The sequence below is a fragment of the Vanessa atalanta genome, chromosome 23 (assembly GCF_905147765.1).
Source record: "Vanessa atalanta chromosome 23, ilVanAtal1.2, whole genome shotgun sequence".
NCBI classification, from domain to species: Eukaryota; Metazoa; Arthropoda; class Insecta; order Lepidoptera; family Nymphalidae; genus Vanessa; species Vanessa atalanta.
In genome coordinates, this window is record NC_061893.1 from 878,336 (window position 1) to 904,151 (window position 25,816).

At 34.4% G+C, this 25,816-nt stretch overlaps 1 protein-coding gene across 1 annotated transcript in view; it reads left to right on the forward strand.

The window, feature by feature from the left end:
• Positions 1–879: 879 nt before the first annotated feature.
• Positions 880–25,816, forward strand: part of LOC125073060 (sodium-coupled monocarboxylate transporter 2) — a 41,120-nt gene continuing 16,183 nt past the window's right edge. Inside the window, exons 1-2 of the mRNA XM_047683744.1 lie at positions 880–983; positions 18,683–18,897. Of these exons, the coding sequence (XP_047539700.1) occupies positions 18,690–18,897 (208 nt within the window). The 5' untranslated portion in view covers positions 880–983; positions 18,683–18,689. The remainder of the gene's footprint in view (positions 984–18,682; positions 18,898–25,816) is intronic.

Consider the following 25,816-nt stretch of genomic DNA (forward strand, 5'->3'; position numbering starts at 1 on the left):
TCGCCCACAAATATTGGTGCTGTAAGAAATATTAACCAACCCTGACATCGCCAATGCGCCAACCTTAAAAACTATGACGTTATTTCTCTTACACTGACTCACTTACCCTTTAAACATAATAAGTGTTGCTATTAGGTGGTAGAATATGTGTTGAGTTCACAAAGCACAAAGTTCTTTTTCTAACTTTTTTATATAACTCATGTTGATCCGAGGAGATTTTGTTGTTATACTTATAAAGATTTATTGTGTGTGTGACCGTATTAAGTTTAAGAAAGGAATATGCACCTGATGATAAGTGTTGACCATCAATCATAGACACTAGAACCGTGAAATATGTTAGGAGTATAAACTACTCCTATTTTAGGTCATTCGTCAACGGATCGGTAACCAACTAAGATGTTATGTCTCTTTAATTGTCTGTAAATGCACTGTCTTACACGTAATAAAACACGATATCAAATATAAATTAATATGAGTTGGTTGAATAATTAATAATAGTATCGCTAATGAATGAAGAATTTAAAGTAAATTCTATAAAAAACTAAGCAATATCTTCAAGAGCTGCTACGTCAGTAGAGTCTAAGACTGAATAGTCCTATAATAGTATTCATATTTCCTAGTCCAGAAATATACACTTCCAATAAGATCCAGGTCACGAACACACCTATACCAATATAATAATATTTGCAACATTCATAATCCCTTCCGAATTGAGGCTGTCGCCTTAAATAAAAACGAAAAAAAAAACATTCTAGAAAAAACGTTCTGAAACGGAAAACGCCTAATTAGTAAAGATTATACATGTTTTTGTTTACAATACGAAATTCAAATATCGAATGAAATATAAATCAAATCGGATTCACCGTTGTTCGATTGTCATTCGCACCCCGCGCGTCAAGACGTGCGGTCGCGTCGCGTTGTGTTAGTCGTTATTGAACGCGTGGAATTGAGCCAATTCGTCTATTTACGGATCGCGGAAAACAGTAAGCGTTGTATTGTTGTTTATATTGTATGTATATTGAAAACAAATCATCCGTTTACTTAGAGGTGTACTTCATTTGTTTTAATCACTTTTATTCCAGTAAAAACGCTTACTATAGAATATTTTACGTATTGTATCGGAAATAATAAAAAAAAAAATTTATTTCATAACCGTTCAGATTTTTACGTGTTATATTTCACTTACATACGGGTTTTATATTAAATTAAATGTTTTCTACGTATGAAAACATTACGTATACAATATGTGATTTGAAAATGCTGATTGTAATCTGAAATGTAACGATATTGTTCACATTCATTTGCATATTTATGCAATAAATTTTTTATTTATAAATTCATACTTAGCACAATTATTAAATAACTTAGCAATTATAATTGTTATTATAGAACATTGTGATATTTTTAGTGGATTGAACCGAGGTTGTCCAGTGCTTAGAACACGTGAGTCTTTACTGAAGATTGTGAATTTGAGCCTGGGCTTGTAAAATTAAAATTTCGCGTTGAATTTTTATACAATTCATTAATGTAAAATTAAAAAGGTGCATTTACAGTATATTATATTTTCTTTGTAATAATATAATTTAATTGAATTATTTTTTATATTAACGTAATATATTTTTAAAGTGATTTGCGACCGTAAGCATTTTTTTTATGATTTATTTTTTTAACTTCGATGGTTACTTTACTTTAATGGTTCGAGGTTACTTTTTTTTTCGTTATATGTATTTTTAAAATATTGCTCTTCCCGTATTTAAATATATGAAGGAAAGCCTTCGAGCGAAAGTAGGTGCAGGTCCAATAGCATCTCGTGTTATTCGTGGAACGAGAGTTTAACATTACTAATATTCGAACTCTTCTAACTATGAAGACTCCTTGACACTTCGACAACGTTTTACCGTCCCGAACCGGGAACTCCAAACTCGGAAAATCGGAATCTGCTATCGGAAGTATCCAGAACAACAGACGGTTAAAATGTTTATGCTGGTAACCAATGGATTGAAACAGCATACCGGCGACACCAATACTAAGATGTCAGTATTGGTGTCGTAAATTTGTAATTTCAAAGGGAAACTAGAGAATATCCTACCTGATGGTAAGTGGTCAACATAATGGCACTGCACTCATTCTTTAAGCCGGAACAAAACAATTGCTATTTGGTGATAGAATATATGATGAGGTAGGTAAGGCGAGCTTTCACAAAGCCTTGTCACCAAGTGTAATGGTTATAATTAATGTTTTCTTTCACTGCCGAGCATTAGATGAATTATGGACAAAAATATAGCTCATGAAAATGAGTCTTGTTTTCCCGGGTTTGAACTCACAATCATTGATTGATATTTTCGTGTTCAAACCACTGAATCATCTCATCTAAGTTTATTCATATATAATTATTTATTTATTCATTAATTATTTTTATTGCGATTTATTGATAATTATTCTTTTTTAATATCCAATATAATCACTAGATAATTACTAATTTATGGGATGGCGTACGATCCAGTCTGTATTATATATTTTAAATTTAAATAATCACGCAAAATCACCTGAATGTAAATCCGTTCTCAAATCTAATCAACAACTAAATGAAGTACATTATTTGTAGGCTTCTGTTCCTCTTAAAAAAGGAACCCTAAGATTACTTTGTTGCCCGTACGTCTGTCCGTCCGTCAAGGGCTTTTGTCTATTTTGTGTAATTTTAATTGAGGATTTTTTTATTATTTTGACACTGAATTATTGATATTATTTTTAATCAGTTATGGGATTTTATAAATTGATTTATATTGTTAAATTTGACTGAGGAATTATTACAATAATGTTTAGTAGTCAACTAACGCGTTGGATTACTACTACATTGACGTTTATGTCGAATTTCCCATACTTTTACAAAAGGAATCAAAACATAGAGAGTACTTCCTGTTGACCTAATAATGATATTTGGCACGGATTAATATCTTGTAGTACAAGTATAAAAAATGCGATCCGACGCAAGCAATCTAGTGGTACGGAACCCTTTGTGCTTGAATCCGAATCGTAATTGCCCGATTTAACATCTAGTGGTAATTAATACTCGATACCTAATGAAAAGAAAAAAAAAAAAACAGAAAATATTGTTGTGTTTTCCATTATGTATATAAATATATAACACGTTTTTTTTATTTTTTACTATATTAAAGTTACTATCAGTATTTAAAACGGGATATTTACCATATTTTTTATTTTTATTTGGTGAAACTCGATGTTACGACATTATCTCCGAATGTCTTGTTCACGAGACTCTTCTAAAGTAGAGAGCGGTAAATATCCCGTTTTAAAAACTGATAGTACTAAAAATAACCATGTTAATTTAAAATCTTATATATTAAAGTTTTACACATGGTGTAAGTTCACTATGAAACAAAAAAAATGCGTCTCAAAAGTTGGTCTTATCGATTCGATGGTTGGCGTTTATTCCAAGCGAGAATTTTAATTATTTTAAAATTTAAATTTATATAGCTATTGTATTTATTTATAACGACATATTATACATAGCAACAATAACACGACAATACATAAACAACTAACATAGTATAATTATATGTTAATTCCATCGTTTCTATATGTAACCTTTAAGGAAAACGTTTCTGACGCGTGAATATTTCGAAGCAGTTGTTACGTTTAATTATTGTTAAAATAGTTTAACTACAGGACCGAGGGACAAGACGTCTTGGGAATTAGGGGTTAGTGCGCACTGAATGTGTAAGGAAAGGTTGATATATCTCACAGTAACAATATATATTGCGTATTGCAATGGAAGTAGGAACAGGACTGGATTTACGTATTTCATGCGATTTGCTATTGACTCAGCTATATTGTGCACTACTAACAGCACTAAAACCACTTATTTCCGATAACATAACATATACTTGGTGGTAGGGCTTTGTGCAAGCCCGTCTGGGTAGGCACCACCCACTCATCAGATATTCTACCGTAAAACAGCAGTACTCAGTATTGTTGTGTTCCGGCTTGAAGGGTGACTGAGCCGGTGTAACTACAGGCACAAGGGACATAACATCTTGGTTCCCGAGGTTGGTGGCGCATTGGTGATGTAAGGAATGGTTAATATCTCTTACATCGCCATTGTCTATGGGCGGTGGTAACCACTTACAGTTTCGTCGACGTTCAAAACGCCATTTTTTCGCAAATCCATAGTGAATAACAAAGATTATTATTATTAATAATCAAGATATATATTATTAATCAAGCTCTCGACCAATGAATGATATTGCGTCAATTTGCTGTCAAATGTTGTTTATTTTTGTTTTCTGTTATGATTGGAATAGAGTGTATGGGCAATCATGACCTTTACCTATCAGGTCATTTACCTATTAACTTTAATAATTAATAAACCAGCGTTCGATGTGGCGAATTTGTCAACAAGAAAAAAAAAAAAAACACATCAAACCGGCATTCAGAGAGCTCGTAAAACCTAATCTCCGTAGATAAGTGACAATTTCCGATTCGAAATGGAAGTTTTATTGTAATCGATTTTTATGACAAACATACGACATGTTGGACACGTTGAAGACACTACTGTTAATAGGAATCTCATTAAATTAACCTGTGTAATTAATGTATAAATATATATGAACGCGGTAACTCTTCACTTGTACGCCTAACGATGTCATAAAAAAATATACTGTTATAACTAAATTCCGCGGACATTTTTAACTTTGCCGTTTCATAAATTCAAATAATTGTGAGAGTGAGATGGCCCAGTTGTAAGAACGCGTGCATCTTAACCGATGATTTCGGGTTCAAAGCCAGGCAGGCACCATTGAATTTTTATGTGCTTAATTTGTGTTTATAATTCATCTCGTGCTCGGCGGTGAAGGAAAACATCGTGAGGAAACCTGCATGTGTCTAATTTCAACGAAATTCTGCCACATGTGTATTCCGCCAACCCGCATTGAAGCAGCGTGGTGGAATATGCTCCAAACCTTTTCCTCAAAGGGAGAGGAGGCCTTTATCCCAGCAGTGGGACATTTACGGGCTGCTAATGCTAATGTATAAAATACACTGGTAAAGAAGCCATATTATTCGATACAAGATTATATAGATGATAAAAAAGCGTGGAGTTAACGCTTGTTGACTTCCAGGCATGATATATTACACATATATATATAATTGTATTTAACTAACATGACTGTATTTTTATATGTTGAAAAAGATTAACTGTTAAGTTTCTTGTCGGCTTTTTTTTGGGTAGAATCTAAATTCCGAACCGGTGGTAGCTTCACTTAATATAGTTTGTTAAATGACAATTCAAAAGTGCTTGTAAAAGCCTACTTGAATAAAGTATATTTTGATATGATTTGTTTTTATTATAGTACTGTGACTATAATAGGGATATCTCGTTGGTGTATCAGGTTCAAACTCCGTATAGAACCATGTAAAGAGTTATTGACGTGGTAGTAGAGCTTTGTGCAAGCCCATCTGGGTAGGTACCACCCACTCATCAGATATTCTACCGCCGGTCAGCAGTACTCAGTATTGTTGTGATGCGGTTTGCAGGGTTAGTGAGGCAGTGTAACTACAGGCACAAGGAACATAACAGGAACAATTAAGGAATATTTAATATTTTTTACAGTGTCATTGTCTATGGGCGATGGTGACCACTTACATATCGATTAGCGATGGTGAGCTATATCATAAAAAAAACTTCGGTGCATAAAATTCAGGGAATAGAGATTATACTGGAATTAGCATTTACGCAGGTCCACTATATTATCACCTATACACTCAGCAAGTCTCCGCCTCGAATGGCCACCGTGATGGAAAAAAAAGATAACATAGCAATTCAAAGTAAATACTAGTCTGAATAATCATAACTTTTATTACGTAGTAATCTTTATCTAAATAAAGTAATAATTTAAGCAGATAAGAAGTACGAATGGCATTACAGATTACTGGCATTAGATGCGGGTAGTTAAGTGCGGGGAGATCGTTTGGCACGATACCGACATGTTTAGTCACCAACCCAAAGACTCATTTCTTCAAATCTCAAAGACGTGCAAAGCTATTGGCTAACAGTAGAACATTACAAATATGGACAACACAAATTATATATTTTCTTGGTGGCAAGGCTTTGTGCAAGCCCGTCTGGGTAGGTACCACCCACTCGTCAGATATTCTACCGCCAAACACCAGTACTCAGTATTGTTGTGTTCCGGTTTGAAGGGTTAGTGAGCCGGTATAACTACAGACCCAACAGCTAAGATGTTATGTCCCATAGCATCTTAGTTCCCAAGGTTAGTGGCGCATTGGCGATGAATTTTTGGTTGATGTTTCTTACAGCACCATTGTCTATGGGCGATGGTGACCACTTACATCATCAGGTGGCCCATTTTCTTTTCTTTTCTAGCGAAAAGGTGGCCTGATTAGGTTAGGTTAGCTATGGCACATTCTACTGCCAAACAGTAGCACTTAGTTACAGTGGGTGTTACAGTGTAGCTATAGGCACAAGGGACATATTATCTTGGAGACTTGGTATGGTTGATATTGTTTACAGTACCAATGTAACCCCTTCATTTCTTGGCTATTGTTGGCTATTTACCATTAAACGGCCGATTAGAGTTCGTTTACTTTCTCGAGTCGGATTCGCACACGAAGGGTTTCATACCATTAATTATAAAACGGCAAAAAATCACCCCCCTTATGGGGCCCCCTTAAATATTTATTTTATTCTGTTTTGTTATAGCGGCAACAGAAATACATTATCGGTGAAAATTTCAACTATCTAGCTATCACGGTTCATGGTATAGAATGGTGACAGACGGACAGACAGCGGAGTCTTAGTAATAACTAAGTCCCGCTGACTACATGAACAAGGTTTTACAAATAACGGATCATTTCTGGTCAAAGAAAATTCGCCAATATTCGATCTTTAAATGCAAAAGTGTTTTTTTTTCTTATGTCTCCGATAAATTATGTCTGGTGTTTCTAATCATTAAAAGACCTTCATGACATTCTCCGTAAATAACAATCGCAAAAATTTCAATTATGTTTTTAAGGCGTAGAATGTAAAAGCATTAAATCACATGTTTATTTATAAAAAAAAAATATTAAGAAAAAAAAAACTCAAACGTGACATTTGCCTCATCGTCTTATCAAGTTGCGTAGCCTTTGAATGAACTACGACGAAATGTAACGCCTAGAAATTTACTAGCGGATACTTTTTTTTTTTTTTTGTTTTGATGTGAAATACCTTGGTGTTCAGACGGATTCATATGTCGTAACGCCGACTTCTACTGTCATATCCGTAGCTCGCTATTGTGTGTGCGTGTTGCGTTGACCATTATTATGCGTGTGTGTGTTCTGCACACGTAACAAAACGTACTTGCACCAGATTCATTTCAATAAACATTTTCTGCGCTGTTTAGCCTGTTAACTAATAACAGTTTACAGGTTGTTACTATATGTGTGCATATAGTAACAGCCTGTAAACTTTCCACTACTGGGCTAAGGCCTCCTCTACCCTTGAGGAGATGGTTCGGAGCATATTTCACCACACTGCTCCAATACGGGTTGATGGATACACATGGGGCAGAATTTCATTGAAAATAGACACACGCAGGTTTCCTCACGATGTTTTCCTTCACCGCCGAGCACTAGATGAAATATAAACACAAATTAAACACATGAAAATTCAGTGGTGCTTGCCTGGGTTTGAACCCGCAATCATCGGTTAAGATTCACGTGTTCTAACCAATGGGCTCGGCTCTTTGAAACAATATTTTATACATTTCCTAAATAGCTTCGGTACTTATTGTATAAATTTCCTAGCATTTGTATACAATTCTTTAGGAATTGTTCATACATTTACTGTAACATATATAAATGAGTATTAGTAGTCAATTGTTCCTAACACTTGTCTGAAAGGTTCCCGATACAATAACATCAACTCACAATAGAGGGCGCGACAGTTGTTTTAAAGACTTATTTCTAAAAGTGGTGTTACAAATAGGCTTATATAGTTTCAAACAAATGTTAGTTTGCACGTATAAACGTAAAAATATTCTTATGAATGCACACATACATAAAGTTTCTTATCAACGACGATAATGTGCAGTTATTAAAGAATTCTAATCTGTAATAATTTATTATACTTTATAATGAAATAGCAGTTTTAATTACTGTTCGATGTTTTATGTATGTACGTGTATGATGTAAATAAATGTCGGATTTACCGTCCCCTTTGTTTATGAATGTGTTTGTTGTCCACTTTGACGTGGGACTTATTATCGCCTGGTCTCCCTTGGTATTGGCCGCTCGACTGAATTCGTTCAGGGCGACATAAACGCGAAAGTAACTCTGTCTGTCACCTCTTCACGCTTAAAACGCTGAACCGATTTAGATGAAATTCTGTATGGAGTTTGAGTCCCGGGAAGGGCATTTTTTTTAGTTCACCCCTTGCCTTAGTGGGGCGATGTAGAATGGAGATACGATTTATGTGTTAGGAACAATTGCACAAGATGAACGAGAGTACAAACAAACACTCTTTTATATATGTTACAGTAAATGTATGAAATCAAGGAATTGTATACAAATGCTAGGAAATTTATACAATACCGTAGCTATTTAGGAAATGTATAAAATATTGTTGCAAAGAGCCGAGATGGCCCAGTGGTTAGAACACCCAGTTCAAACCCAGGCAAGCACCACTGAATTTTCATGTGCTTAATTTGCTGTTTTAATTCCTCTCGTGCTCGGCGGTGAAGGAAAACATGGTAAGGAACCCTGCATGTCTAATTTCAAAGAAATTCTGCCGCATGTGTATCCACCAACCCGTCTTGGAGCAGCGTGGTGGAATATGCTCCAAACTTTCTCCTCAACGGTAGAGGAGGCCTTAGCCCAGCAGTGGACAATTTACAGGCTGCTTATGTAATGTAATGTCCTGCAAATGCTCTTTACTGCTCCCGCCATAGACATTTGCACTGTTAATAATAAAACTGTTATATATTCCTTTATACCGTCGATCAATATTAGTTATTACACTAGCTTATTGATACTTCAAGATAAAATACAACTATACAAAGCTTTGATGTTAAGCGATAGAATAATAAACAGGCTTGCACTAACTACGGCCTTTGAGACCTTGATTTAATATGTAAGGTATTTCTTTTAAGGAAAAAATAGCGGCTGCAGCAAAAAAAGAAAAACGTAAATAAATGTTTGTAATGAAAATTTGTATGAAGTTGCTGATTTCTGAATCGCGCTTACGTTTGGTTCGCCCGAATATATATAGGGTCTCGTCGGTAAAATTATAATAAATAAATAAATATTGGACAACATCACATACATTACTCTGATCCCTATGTAAGTATCTAAAGCAATTGTGTTATGGAAAATTAGAAGTAACGACGGTACCACAAACATCTAGACCCAAGACAATTAGAAAACTAATGAACTTTTTAAATCGGCTCAGTCGGGAATCGAACCCGGGACCTCGGAGTGGCGTACCCATGAAAACCGGTGTACAAACTATTCGACCACGGAGGTCGTCAAATGTTGACATTTATTGAAATTCGTTTTTTATAAGTGTCATCCGAAACTACGGATGTAGTGTTTTAATCATGATTCGATCCTAGGACAAGTCTATATCCTAACCTTAGGTCTTATCAGATAGCTAGTGACCCGGCCCGGCTTCTACATACAACAAGGTTCTACATACAAGCTTTAGACTAAAGATCAAATGTTAAATGAAAAATTCTTGTATTTTAGCTCGGAAAGTTGAAGTGGCTTTTATCTACTATGATATGCATGCATTACACATGTAAACAATACTCTTGAATCACTCTGCTTATTGATGGAAAACACATTAAAATCCCTTAGTGCATTGCGTGAACTAACCGTACAGATGGCGGGAAGACTTCGTTTTATACTGGCTAGAGATAAATGAAATTTCAAGTTAGTTAGTTAGTTTAGAAGCCCTCCGTTCTAAGGCTTCAATTGTATGTATGTAATTTTTTATTACTGAAGTGATATAAACTATTTTTTATCGAGTATCATGACTTTTCTTGCTATCTATTATTTTAGCATGTAATTAATATAATTATAACGTGTGTCACTAATGAAAATATTTAGAAGTGTAATGATCTCGTGACATTCAACGCACAATACAATCAATTCAAAATATTATTTATTGAAGTAGGCTCTTACGAGCACTCTCGAAACGTCATGTTAGAAGAATAATTTTAATGTACAGTTTCGGAATAAATATTGTGTAGCATTTTTCGTATAAAATAGGTAAGGGGATTTGCAAATGGGCCATGTGATGGTAAGTGATCGCCAACACTGGCGCTGTAAGATGTTTCAACCATTCCTTACATCGCCAATGCATCACCAACCTATGATTCCACCAAGCACAGAGCTCTACCACCAATAAGTGCAATATGTCAGAGAAAAAGCTTCTAGTGCCGTGTTATTTTAAAAATACGCCATGTTTTCAAATGATCCCATGCAGTTATAAGCCGATACAATTGAATAACCTCAAATAAAATACATTGTCAACTATCAGAGCAGTACTTATAATAACGAAACATGACTTTAGAAGTTGATTTCCTTCAATGTGTCATGTAAACATTCCAGAGAATCAAAGATTAATTATTTATATGTGTCTTTATTTTGTGCCAATTTCATTTCCAATTATTTTGAAGAATTCCGACATTTTAAACGTTTGCCAATTTTCGAACAAAAGACTTCAATATGACTAAATTCATTGTTGACCTAAATACAAATATTAGGAATCTTGCCAATTGCCTTATAAGAAAATGTATACATAGCTTTAACGACTTTTGTCCTGTCATGCCTTATGGTCTTGTGATCAACTTCTATTTTCTGGAAAGTTAGTTGATGTCATACGATACGAAAGGTAACGTAACAGCAAAATAGAAGAGCAAACCAGAAGAGAGTTTTGAAGACATTATTATTTGCTACGAGATAGATACACTTGGTGGAATTTTGTAGCATTTTGTTATTTCTTTACGTAGGAGCGATCCGAGCATTATTAATAAGCAGATATATGGATTCCTAAAGTACACTAAACTTAAAAAAACGGTTTAGTAAATATGGTCTCGTTTAGGTTTTAAAAAACTGCATAGTATACAAAGAGGATACAGGATCAATTTGTTCTATCTCAGTATAAATCATCCAAATCATTAAGATTACACAAGGATGACATCTTGCGCACGACGGTAAAATCATAAACGAATCTAAGGGAAATTATAATGCTGGAATTTCGATCGATGCTCCCTGGAGATAAACATGCATTGGATGATGAGAACCGCGATAGTTAAAAGGCGTGAATCGTAATGATGATGATGTGCAAGCCCGTCTGGGTAGCTACCATCCACTCATCAGATATTCTGCCGCCAAGCAGCAATACTTGGTATTGTTGTGTTATGGTTTGAAGGATGAGTGAGCTAGTGTAATTACAAGGGACATAACATCATAGTTCCAAAAGTTGGTGGCGCATTGGCGAAGGTAAGGAATGGTTAATATTTCTAATAACACCAATGTTGGTGACCACTTAACATCATTGGTCCATTTGCCGGTCTGCCTCCCTATTAATAGTAATAATAATATCGAGATCAGCAATAAAAAGGGAAATATAGTGAGAAAAGCATACAGACGATGAAAATCATGCCAATTGACTTATGGCGATACTCTATTTTGATCTGTTTCTCCTACAAATGATTATATATGACTTATGACTTTCATAGATTTCATGTCGCAAATCACTTTCAGACATTTCACGCTCGTGTTCTGCGGTGAGTTTCGAGTTTCTTATAGTAGTAGTACTCTTTATAGTATTATTATTATTTGTTTCGTGTATCACGTGCTTGTTCAGTGACGGAACTATTCTGTGTTGGACAACTGCCAGTCTGATGTAAGTACATAGCTAGGCGCCTCTCCGACTAGACAATTATCGAAAACACGTTATTTGAGAAATGTGCCAAAGATATGATTTTATGAACGCTATGGCGGTTCAATCTCAAAACCAATTATAATGCAACGTTTTGTGTAACGTATGCATGAAACTTTTCTGACGGAAGTTACGCAATTTACTTCTGACACGTGTACCGAGTTTACATATGTACATAGTCGTCTACGTCTGCTAATTTTTGGGTAGGTTATGCTTATTTCATTACGACGTTCCAATATATGCATAAATATTTTAATTATTATATATAGAGTAATGTAAATTAATTGTACGAACCAATCAGTATCGCGCCAAGTGACCTCTCAGCCCGTACAGTCATCAACTCAGTGCTGATACACATTAGCACGTGTTGCTCATGCAATGTGACCGGCGTTGAGGTATTTTCTAAATGTAGGGGATAAGATAAGATTATTTAAAGAATATAATTTAACGTTTTGAGGTTTAAAGGGAATTTAATTATATATATAATTTATTTTTATAGTAAATACGTTTATTTGATTTAGTTCGAAGACAAAAGTTCACCTAATAAATTTTACGACAATATGATTTATTTTTTATTATTAGGGTTAAGCATAGTAGAACATATTATTTTAAACAATAAATCCATTACAATTATATCACATAACTTGCCCATAACCTGGGTCTTATTAATCTATATTAAAAAAAAAAACCAGCTTCCTGTTTCATAATATTACAATAGTATATATTTATAATGCGATTGTTTTGTACATCACAAAATATTAAATATTATTCTCTATCCATTGTGTACAAAAAAAAGCTATTATTTTTAAAAGATAGTTCCGTATGGTTTCCGGTTTGTTTTGTAACTACGAAGGATAAATATCATATATACTAGTGTTTTATGCGTCAGCTCATTGACGATTTAAAAGTTTGTAATGTCTGTTACAGAAGGTGATAACTTACTTTCTCTTGGTGGCTGGCCTTTGGACTAGCCAGGCTGAGTAGGCACCACCCACTGATCTTATAATATATTTAAACCGACTCGCAACAAGACAAAGTATTGCTGTGAGTTAGTGTAATAACAGGCACAAGACACATCATCTTAGGTCCCAATGGCTTGATGCTATAGGTAATGGTGACCACTTACCATCAGGAAGCCCATTTACAACTCCATTCCCTATATGATTTAAAAAAGCCATTTGCCCATTCGGTCACCTGTCTACCAAAGAATGAATACTAAAAAACACAGGCCAAGTGCAAGTCAGACTCGCGCACGATGGGTTCTGTACCATTATTTTTATAGTTTATTTTTTATTTATTTTATTGTTTTATTTTAATTTTATTATTAAGGTAAATACGAGTAAGCATTTAATATTTTGTGAATATTTCAAGTGCCGACCTGTTGCCATTTATTGATATCGAACAAATATAGTCAAAAAATGGTGTATTTTGTGTGGGAAACCTTAAGGTCTAACTATCTCGCTATCGCGGCTCTTGAGATATGGCCTGGTGACAGACGGCGAAGTCTTACTAATAGGGTCCTGCTTTTACCCTTTGGGTACGGAACCCTAAAAAAGAGCTACTCCATATTAAGATGTGTATCACATCTCATTGGCGTATTAAAGCTGTTTGATGTTGTATGAGATTGTGATATCAATTGCTGAAATTATTTTTTTATTGAATAATTATTATTAAATTGAAAAAATTGCTGATATGATGGCATCCTAAAACTTAAACTACTCATACTTACAATTGTTTTTCTATTCTGAAACACCACCAACGACACCAATTCTGATAACAAATTGTCAATTTATCGCTATCGAATCTAATTCTAGAAAATGGAAAATTAGTAGAATTGACCCTCAGTTACTATTATTTATATGAGATTTACTTTAGAATAGTCGAAGTGGATCGAAATAGAATTTCAAAAACCCCGGATTTATACTATGCCTTATAGATATCCTATCTTTTGACCACTTCCTCTTTTTAAATGGCTTAAATCCTTCTTATATTTTGTTATGTATGGCTGTCTATACGTGTTTATTATACGTGTCTATCTAATATCCGTGATTAATTATTATTTCAAGACGGGTATTTAAAACAATTTACAATATCAACTACAAATCAATATTATTCGACGCGCAATGGCATAAGGAATACGATATTTTTGCATTTTATTCGATTTTAAAAGTTTTACAACTTAAAAAGGCTAAAAATTTAAAAGGCTTTTTATTTATTTAATTTTCAAAGGAAACAAACAGTATATTATCTTCATAATATTTTTACTAATGTGATAAATGTAACCTTATATAAATACCCAAGAAGCTTAAATTTATGCGAACGTTAGGGATAGTATTATGATACTATCGTGAAAAGTACCCATCGATCACGTGTATGCAAAAAAAAATATGCGAGGTCAAAGTTCATAAAAATATTTTTATGGATTTTTTAGCGAAACGGTTCCTAAAGATAAAAATTGTAGATCATCCAAATTTCTACAAAAAAAATCCTTGTTCTTAAACCTTTTCCCCTATCAACATTGCTGAGTAGAAGCAATTCTAACATTTACTACTTGCAAGGATGATAATAAAGCCTAACCTATAATTTTCCTATATTGACCTTAAGGTATGGAAAATATATTTAACCTTGCAGTTTTCCCTAGCTGGAGAGAAACACTGAAAAGCTTGAAATTATCTATTTATTAATTATTTTCATGGTACATAATACACTTATGTATAACACACAATAGTATATAACCAATTCATTTCTCTTGTTAAATTATCACAAAACTGCTTGTGTCTTTTGAATGAATAAACTATTAAAACATTTGTTAAAGTAAAGTAAAGTAACAAACAGCCTGTGAATATCCAACTTATGGGCTAAGGCCTCCTTTTGAGGAAATATTGGTCTATATAAAATTATATTTAGGAGTTTTGGAGCTTTGTCTGAGGTACTGGGATCAAAGTCCGAAAGACTTCCGATGTTTACGCGAAGAAGGCCGTTGAAATGACATAGTTATAAATACGTTTTAATCATATTTTTTCCTTATAAACAAATTTATTTGTTTACAAGTCATATCTTGAACTGTAACTGGAATATAAACAGATTAATCACTGTTTTTTTTTAATGAATTGTAATAACGCTTCGGTCAAAGGTCTCACTTTATGATGTACTAAGTTTGCTCACGGTTTAACTTACGTTAAATTAATATTATACTTGGAATAATAAGAAACTCTACCAACAATCATGGAAGTAAAATTACTTTTATATTGTTAATTTAAGATGTTCAATTGCACATGGTCTTGTAATTTCATTTGGGTATGAAAAACGTACCTGCAGTGAAAAGTATTAAATATAATGTTAGTCAGACAATCAGTTATCAAGTGGAGGATGAAAATGTACCAAGTACACCAACCCGCATAGCAACAGCGTGGTAGAGTAAGCTCCAAACCTTCTCAAAATTAAGCCCTAACCCAGCAGTGGGATATTTAGTCTGTTTTAGGTATCGTAAAAATATAATGTGGTGAGTTTATGTTTATAAAAGTGAATACGTAATATAATTACAATCAAACATTAGTGTTTTATTATTAATTTATATCTTATATCAATACAATACGGCTTAATTTCGCATAAATGACTTTTTGGCTTACGTAGCTTCCACTTTTGCATTATTTTCACCTTACTCTGCTTCTATGTTAGTTGCATTGTTGTATGCGTGGTGGAGTAAGCTTTAAACCTCCACAAAAAAGAGAGGAGACCTTAGCCCAGCAGGCTACATTAATATATATTTAAATGGATGTGTTTCTCCTTACCTGAAACACCATGAAAGATAGTACACTTAGGAATTTATTAATTTGACTTAAAAACCGTTCTCAATTCTTTTTTTTATTTTTCATGGCATTTTTTGGCGGACCATATAGGCCACCTGATGGCAAGTGGTCAACACCGCCCATAGACAATGGCCCTGTAAGAAATATTAATCATTCCTTACATCGCCAATGCGCTACCAACCTTAGGTACAAGGATGTTATGTCCCTTGTGCCTGTGGTTACACTGGCTCACTCACCCTTTAAACCGGAACACAATAATACCGAGTACTGTTGTTTGGCGGTAGAATATCTGATGAGTGGGTACCTACCCAGACGGGTTTGCACAAAGCCCTACCACCAAGTAAAGTAGTTCTTTTGTAAGAAACGATTACGTCGTATATGAAACGATTTGGATTTTTTTTTTATTTGGAACGGTATTCTACCTCTTTGGTCTCGTTGAACTTTAAATAAAAAATACGAGATTACCTTTTTAATTGGGTTCCAATATTATTCCTAATTTATTTTCTCAGAAAATGATTTGAAGACGGTTTATTTTTTGTTAAAATATTTAAGTGCATGTTCGAATACTTAAAATCAGTTATTATTTTTTAAATCTTGTCTTTATAAAATACGAATAGTTTCGAAACAAATTGAAGAATATATTCTCAAAGACGAGTAAAGTTAAAATTACTCTAAATTGTTCGTAACAATCGGTTGTTTTAATGTGTCTACGTACCGTTAAATTGTTGGTTTGTATGCAATTACAATTATTATATTTCTATTGTGAATTGTACATAATGACTTTACACTGAAATATTTTTTGTAAGTGTTGAGACATTTTGTGCCTAAAAGAAACGAATTCATACATTTGACGATTCCGAACTTTATGTGTTCTGGTTTTAAAGGTGATTAAGGTAGTCTAACTAGGCACGAGGGACGTAACATCTTAGTTCGGGTTGGTGTTTGTATAGCTGGGGCATGGTGACCACTTATCGGGGTTCCTTCAAAACGAAGAAGAGGCATCTCGTGGGACGGCTTGGCGAGGGCGACTAGTGCAGTTCATTTTTCTTGACTGTACTGGCCGCCTTCGAGCTTGGACTCTACTATCACATACCATCAGGTGGAGTGGAGTCATATGCCCACCAAGTAAATATAAAAAAAATCACGTGGGCCGTTTGCTTCATACTATTTAAAAAATTTATTCGAAATTTAAATCAATCAAAGGTACTTACGTATTAAAGACACCACGACTAAAAAAAATCTGCGAATGTGAAAAATATAAGTTAGGTTAAATTTTTTTTTTGCTACGATGGCGTTTTACGAAGTATCTAATCGAATAACATTGATTCATGTTTAACATGAACATAACGTTGGTTATTAGCCTATTGTCATAAGATATTTTACTATGCAGTTCGTATGATAGTATACATACATGTACATATATTCAAAGGACATCCAATAAATAAGTTTTAAGAACTTGTAATTTGCTTAATATAATGTAGACGTTATACATTCGATTTATCGTTTTTTCCACATTTATTTAACACGTTTTAATAATTAAATAAAATTAATGACCAATAATTGTCCCATTGGTCAGAGGATAAATTAATTATCAACGATGGTTTTGAATTTAAAAAAATAAATTATTTAAAACACGTGTACTCCTGTTTAAAAAAAAAAAACTAATTGCAATACATTGCGTTTCAAATGAAATGCTGCTAGAATTCTTGCCACCATTCCACGCGATCATGACTTATATACTACCTATTTTTAATTAATATTTGTATATATTTAAGGACTTCATATAAATAATTCTTATGTAAATAAAGATGTAACGTATGATAATGAACTCAATTACGTTATTTAATGGCAAGTCTTTATTTTAATTTAATTGATTAAAAAAATGTGCTACTGTAAAATATTTCACTTAAATATGAATCTCGTCGGTATTTTCCAGTGTAAGGTAAACAATCGCCTTTGTGATGTTATTCATGACATACAACAATGCTATCATTGTTGATATCCGAACACATGTCATTGTTGTCATTAACACAACAGCGTTTCTCCGTCTTAGTATCGTGTCTTAGTATCGTGGATAGCAACACATAACTTACTAAAGGAAATCGTATAAAATTAACATTAAGTTAAGTGATTTGATTTAAGCTAAATTATATAATTTTATAAGAAATCGGATTATTAATTTTATTGTAAAACTTCGTCCAATTTTTCTCACTGAAGCCGACTTTAAAAAATAGATACCAAAATAGATTCTTAACAGACTTAAAAAAGGTTTCGTGGCAGCCACCTTTTTTAATTCGTATATAGTAATAGTTGATGCCCGCCGCTTCGCTAGCGTTTTAGGGATTGAACGTCAGGTGTTAGGTTTAAAAAACGTAGTCTATCCTTGGGGCATACTTTATACCACATTTTATCCAATTCCGTTCAATTGTTTGGCCGTGATGCTTAACAGACAGACTTCTTCTTTGTATTTATAATATTAGTATAGATATGTTTTTCATCAATGTCCGATATTTACCAGAACTTCCATGTGCTATCGATTGCATAACACTGTTCGATTCTTTTAATTTCTCCATACAATTTCCACGAGTATGGAAAAAACGGTCCTCATCCAGGCGTTAAACTGTACAAGTATTTTATGCCGGAGAAATCTGAGGAAGATCAAGATCCTGGATTTGAATCTAGTTTTGTAGAATTCTAATTTACTAAAACTCCTGCGACTGCCATCCTCGATACAGAAACGCTATACTTCAAAGACTTCTTGCCACCTTGTCCGCGGCCAGGAGGAGCTCATGAGAGGGCAAGAGAGATCTCACTTCCACCTACACTCATTTGGGGCGACTTGCACTTCATAAATAAAGGAATCACGACGAAAGATATGTATAGTAACGTATATTATTCTTTGTTTCAGATACAAGATGAATACGGGTTGGTTAGTGTGGGAATGCCTCGTGTTTGGATTGTTTGTGTGTGCAACATCATGCGCACCACTCTGGAGGAGAAAGAGGGATGCAGCAGCCGGAGGTGATGCCAAGAGGGCTTATATATTTGCCGGGGGAGGGGTATCAACACTGTCCATGATACTTTCTGTCTCCAGAGGGACATTGGGAGTTCGGTCTTTTTTAGGTAAGTCTTTGAATGTCACTAGTGAATAATTCAAAAAAGAAAAAAAACAACCCCTCTATCTCTTATAATTAAGAATAATAAAACTACTGTTTTATTATTGCACTTGCTAAAACCAACATGGAAGCATCAAACCAACGCAATCGTTTAATTAAAATAAGCATTACGAATTACTAAACTAATATAATTTAACATCAATAAGAAAAAAAGACCATAAATATGTTAACAATTCAACGACCGCCGTACGCAACAGCCCGTACGAAAGTGAGGTTGGGGATGTTGGGATCGCTGACGTAGATTCTTTCTTCTAAGCGACCCTTGACAAGCTTTGACTAATAATAATTGGAGGGTAGGAAATCCTTTTTGTCCATTTTCTCCAAGGATATCATCGTATGAAAGGATAATTGGGCTTGGAAACTTTATTATTATATTTAATTTTAAATTTTTAAGGTGAAAATAATGCGAACGTAAGTCCAAGCTACCTGTGTTGATGTATCGTTTCATGCAAAATTAAGCCGTATGGTAATGATGTAAGGTATAAACTAATAATACAACATTTATGTTTGTTTGTACGTATTCGAATTTATATACATTAACTCGGCACATTATTTTTGTGCAGTGACTGAGTAAGAGTATGTAAATGCCGGGATAGGGCCTCCTCTTATTTAACCACCTAATCTATTCCTCTTTTTAATAACTCACAAGTAGCTTTCCTCGCGATTTTTCCCTTTGTCAATTGTGAATTTGTAATTGAAACATTTGTAAATTTAGTGGTTTGAATTCTGATGCAGATGCTAAAAGGAATAACGTCACTAGTTTGACGTCAAATGCTGAAAACTGTCTACAGATTAATTTATGCGTAGAGAATTACACTTTATTTTTCGAGAAATCAGTAATGATCAGATCTTATAACCATTAAGCAGCAATACTAAATGCGCTTGGTTTGATAACGAAAGATAAACAAATTCGTATAAAATATTAAGTGTTACTAATTCCTCAATCATTTAATATATATATAATATCATACAATATATGACTTCATTATTCGCTTGCTCATATTCCATTCATTTGTTCAAAGTAAATTTTAAGATAGTGAAGCCAGAAAAAGTATTTGGCAGATTTTTAAACTTGCTCTCTTGGTCTCTGAATTATTAAATTGAACTTAGTAATAGAGGATTTTAAAGCGCTTTGTTGTCAATGGGCTCGGTACACTGCCGGCATTTCATCTTCTCCGAAAAAAAGAACCAGTTAAACTAAATGACACGAGTTAACAATTGGGCAATGTTTGGAAACTACACAATATATTATGATGGGTATTCTATATATGGGGTCAATACACATATTATATGAATATAAACAGCCTGAAGTCTGGAAGTTGGTAGCGTGTGTGTGTAAGGCACACACACTACCAACAAAGAACGTTAAATTCGTTAACGAGTACGTCGATTGTGCCTGTAGTACACTAGCTCACTCACTCAAACTGGAACACAACAATACACAGTTTAGCGATAGAATATCTAATGAGTAGGTCGTATCAGACGGGCTTGCACACAACCCTACGACCAAGTACACTACAATTTTGAAGCTGATGAGTTCGTTTGTTTTTTTAAAGCAAATATCAATAGCAAATATTGTTACGATCCTATTTATTAAGATAGGTTATACAGTAATACTATATAGAGTTGGTTTATATTATATTAAAATGATGCTATGAAACGTGGAAAAAAAATCAGCTTATTATGGTATAAACAGTAAAGGTTGGAGCCTTCTTTTAAGTGCAGCAGGGCACCTGTGCCAGAAGACACCGCTCTTCCATATCAATTTCTTACATCAGGATATATTATAAGCGTGTGTGTGTTTGTGTGTGTGGAGGCGGAACAGTAACGTTAGCCGCGGATAAAACCGCAAGGAGCGGCTGGGATAAATATAATTATGGCAAGCTTTATAGGAATCGTTAGTGTCATTTCAAAATAAGAAGTGTTCGCTGTTTTTTAATGAGATTTTCCGACCTGGCTGAAAAAATGTCCATGGGTCTTTTGGAAAGTAAAAAGCCACATTTTTTTCCCTTCGACGCGTCCAGCAATTTTTAAAACAATCTTATATATTAATAGCGTAAGCCGATTTTTGTCCCTGTGAATATAGGATAATGACTGTATATAAAAAAAAAGTTATGGTCTCATTTTGAAGAGCTCCAGCCATAGATGTGCAGGAAATTAAAGAGGTTCCTTGATTGCAATTCACTTGGTATAAGAAAAAAAATGAAAAACGAAAACAAAATTAATAGCATTAGTACATTGTTATCGACTAGTATACATTAGTTTTAAATAAAACTAATGTATACTATTTGACATTAAAAATTTCATTAAAATAAAGTTTCATCGTTTGGGCGCCAAATGTAGTAAGTGACTTGCTATTTAAAATGAAATGAAATCAAAATAAAACCTGTCATAGGTTTAGAAACTCCTATAAAATCTTTTGAATAAACACGACGATTCGCGGGAGACCCACTTTACAGAATGAGCAATTATATCGGCTTTTTAAGACGGGGCTTGTAAAGACGGTACTATAGATGCCTCACCTCTGGCGCGCCATAACCATTATTTTTTCTCGCTGGAAAACGCGTTACTCGGTTCCCCCACGTGATGTGAAGTGGGGGGGGGGGGGATGTGGGACTCGCCGGTGCCCTGGACGCCGAATGCGCCCATGTACACCGGCACGCCTTGTGTACTTCAGTTATTTCCATAGTATAATGTCGTATGGCATCCTACTCTGGGGTAATGCAGCTGACATTAATACTATTTTTGTACTGCAGAAGAGGGCTATTCGTGCAATTTATAACCTGGTCCCAAAAGATTCGTTAAGAGGTAAATTTAAAGAAATTAAAATAATGACTGTCGCTTCTCAATTTGTTTTTGATAATGTTATGTTTGTACGCAAAAACATAAATGATTTTCCCAGAAATTGTGACGTACATTCTATTAACACTAGGAACAAGAATAAACTTGTTACTCCAAGTACCCGATTACACAGGGTTAGTAACTCTTTTTTGGGGCAATGTATACGTTTTTACAACAGGATCCCAGAAAACGTTCAAAATTATTCAATTATAAAATTCAAAAGAGTCGTTAAAGAGCGTTTGTGTGCTAAAGGATATTACAACACTAATGACTTTTTAGTTGACTGCACACCTTGGGAATGAAATGATCGCCTCCAGGCTGTTTCAAACAACTAATATATACTTATCATTGTACCTACATGGAAAATGGTTAAAAAAAATGAAAAAAAATATATCCCGCTGAGTTTCTTTCGCCGGTTCTTCTCAGGTCCGAGGTGCTAAATTCCGAACCGGTGGTAGATTTTTGACAATCAATAAGCAAGTGCAAACACTTCTATATTGAATAAAGATTTTTGACTTTGACTTGAATACCCACTAAAAACCAGCGGTGCCCTTTCCGTCTTTTCGGCGGGCGCCACGGGATCGCTAACGCATGCTACCGTGACGCAGTGACAGTCGGCCCGCCTATGCGGACTCCAAAACCTAGAGGGGGTTCTCATAACCATAACCTAGATAACATAGAAAATTGAATATTTGGTATACAAACCATTTTTCTTTCATTAACAATACTAACCTAACCATAGAACCTAAGATACTAGATACCTTTGGTTTAATTACACTGGCTGTCGCTACAAATTGGAGGTATAGTCTAGGTGACACGAGCCAAGGTTGACCTGTACAAAGCCTCACCGACAAAGTTCTACACAATATGTACTGAAACAAACGCCTATGCAATTGGAACAAAACAATAATATATTCTATTGTTTTAATATGAAGTACATTCATTGATTGTTGTTACACTTCTAATTGAAAACCTAAGTTGCTACCCCACCCGACTTTGCGCACATTTTCTGATACATATTGTATGACTTAATAGCAATTCGTATTAAAATTTCTTATAAGCGTCTTTAGTCTGTAATACGTCCGTATTGAAATGTAGCTATAAATGTATTTACTTCGTGCGTTATTAAAAATCTTTTAGGATTTTTTTGGTAAGTAATTAAATTTAACATGTTTTTTTTTTGCTGTCTTAGATTTTCGCGATTATTACACATTGAAATAAAACTAGTTTTTAACGGATTTAATCGCGTATATTAATTATTTTAACATCCCGACGTTTCGAGCACTTTGCAGTGTTCGTGGTCACGGGCAGACTAAGGTGACATTTGTCTGTTCGAATTACAAAAGAAATATTATTTACAACTACCGCCAACGATTTCTTAATTGGTATCTTGAGTAGCGTTCCGGTTGCACGCAGAAGGCACTAACTGTATCTTTAGGTCTTGCAGTCTGTTGGATTTGGGATTTTAAATTTTTAATAAGTGGATCCCAAGTATTAGAAAGTCTATATAGTATTTTGGTCCAAGGTTTGGATTGGATTGGATTTATTTCGGCACAAGTTCTAAGTCATTTTTTTACATTTACATTAGCAGTCTGTTCTCACTGCTGGGCTAAGGCCTCCTCCTGAGGAGAAGGTTTAGAGCATATTCCACCACGCTGCTCCATTGCGGGTTGGTGGAATACACAGGTGGCAGTATTTCGTTGAAATTAAATACATGCAGGCTTCCTCACGATGTTTTTCTTCACTGCCGAGCACGAGATGAATTATAAACACAAATTAAGCACATGAAATTCAGTGGTGCTTGCCTGGGTTTGAACCCGAAATCATCGGTTAAGATGCACGCGTTCTATCCACTGGACCGTCTCGGCTCGCTCTAAGTCATATAATGTAGATTATTACATATTACAAAATAAAGTTCCAAGCTGTTCTCGTCTCTCTGTCCGAGAGTTATGAACTCAAAAATACCGAATATATACGTATATAAAAGTAAATATATAAAAATGTAAATTTGTAGTAGATTCTACACCGTCAAGAACCGGCAAGAAACTCGTTTGTTATGTTTTATTAATACTCGAGTAAACAAACAAAATGTGATGATTAATGTTTACGTCTAATGATTCATTTGAAATAATATCATTATTAAGCGTTTATATAATATTTAACGGTAAATTTTGCATAATTAGTAATGGATAGAAACAATACTAGATGAGGAAATTATTTTATGAAAATTTCGTTATAGTTCGTGTAATTTAAACACGTAACTTATATGTGTATACGTGCTAAATTTACAGTACCTTAATATATATACTTTTTTTTATGATATCGGTAGGCGGACAAGCAAATGGGCCACCTGATGGTTAGTGGTCACCACCGCCCATAGACAAAGGCGTTGTAAGAAATATTAACCATTCCTTACATCACCAATGCGCCACCAACCTTGGGAACTAAGATGTTACGTCCCTTGCGCCTGTAGTTACACTGGCTCACTCACCCTAAGAAATAAGTGAATTTTGCTCACAATAGAATACAAAGTCAGCAAGGAACACAATAAATGAGAGTACTCTTTTCAATAGTTCTTGCCGACATTTATCAGTAATATAATTATTCCCTATCGATGGTCGTTCTATATTCAATTTAGTCCTGTAAGAAAAAACTAAACAAAGAAAAAAAACGTAAGAAATGTTTATTTAGGACACGAAACAATTGAAAACAAGTATAAACAATCCTAACAAAAAAAAAAATCTTAAAAGAACACAACAATAACAAGAAGAAGAAAATAGAAGATATTTGAGAAGCAATTACAGCAATCGTGTATTAAATAGTTGTACTATTTGTTATATTTTGTACCCTGGCGTTGGACCGTTACCCTGTAACCTAAGCCTAGAAAATACCTGTTAACTCTTGATTTGAAGACACCAAGGTTGTACCTGCCAGAGAACACTTTGTTCCACTGCTGAAAGCAAAACTTTATACATAATATGTGTTACAAATATATATACTAATAGTATATGTGGAAGACTCTTTGTCTGTCTGTCTATCTGTATCGGTTTTACGACGTACGATTCGCTTTAGTATGAAGCAAGCTTAAACCCCAAGAAAGGAAATAGACCCTTTTTTATTCCTAAAACCTACGATTGCACCTTCTTATCATATAAAGTAAACCATTTATACACTATGTTTATATTGGACACATGAAGCATTTGATTTGACATATACACGTGCTGGTGTCACCGAGCATGAAATTAACAGACACGTGAAAACTAAGAGCTTGTACTTTGGAACCCACGAACTTCGAGTAAAACCAGCTTGTCTTAAATAAAACGAGTGCTCTGGTACGAGAAGTGCACTGGTCATCTTTCTTTTCCCAAAAAACTTTATTTAAGGGACCTTTTTTCGAAATTCTGAACCATCACCGGCGAGACGAACCTAATGAACACCCAGCTTTTTTGCAACATGCCCTATTTAATATCCGCTAGTTATATCGATCAGACTATGACGATTCTCGATTTAACGTAGGTCATGATCTTATCACTATAGCTATTGAAAACTTATTACAGAAGGTCTTTCTTGTAAAATACAGAAGTACTATGAACAGATCACGATAATATCAACCGTTCTATGTATAGAATTAAATACTAATTTCACGCTAACACAAAGATTATACTGATGCCCTGTGAGATCATATTTAAATATATAAATATGTTTGTATCTAAGACTTCCATTAACATTAGCGTGGAGTTTAAATGGTTTTTAAATTCATTGAAGGAAATCCAATTACGTGATGGGAATTACGCTAACCCGCCTCGCTATGTACTGCGTGCTCATATTATATTCTACTGCTAACTTGGTACTCGGTACTAATATGTTCCGGTTTAAAGGTTGAGTGAGTCTGGCAGTCTGCGGGTACAATATACTTAATATTTTAGTTACCAAGGTTGGTGATGCATTGTCGATGTAAGGAATACTTAAAGTTTCTTATGGCGCCAATGTCTATGGGCAGTGGTGACCACTTACAATCAAGTGGG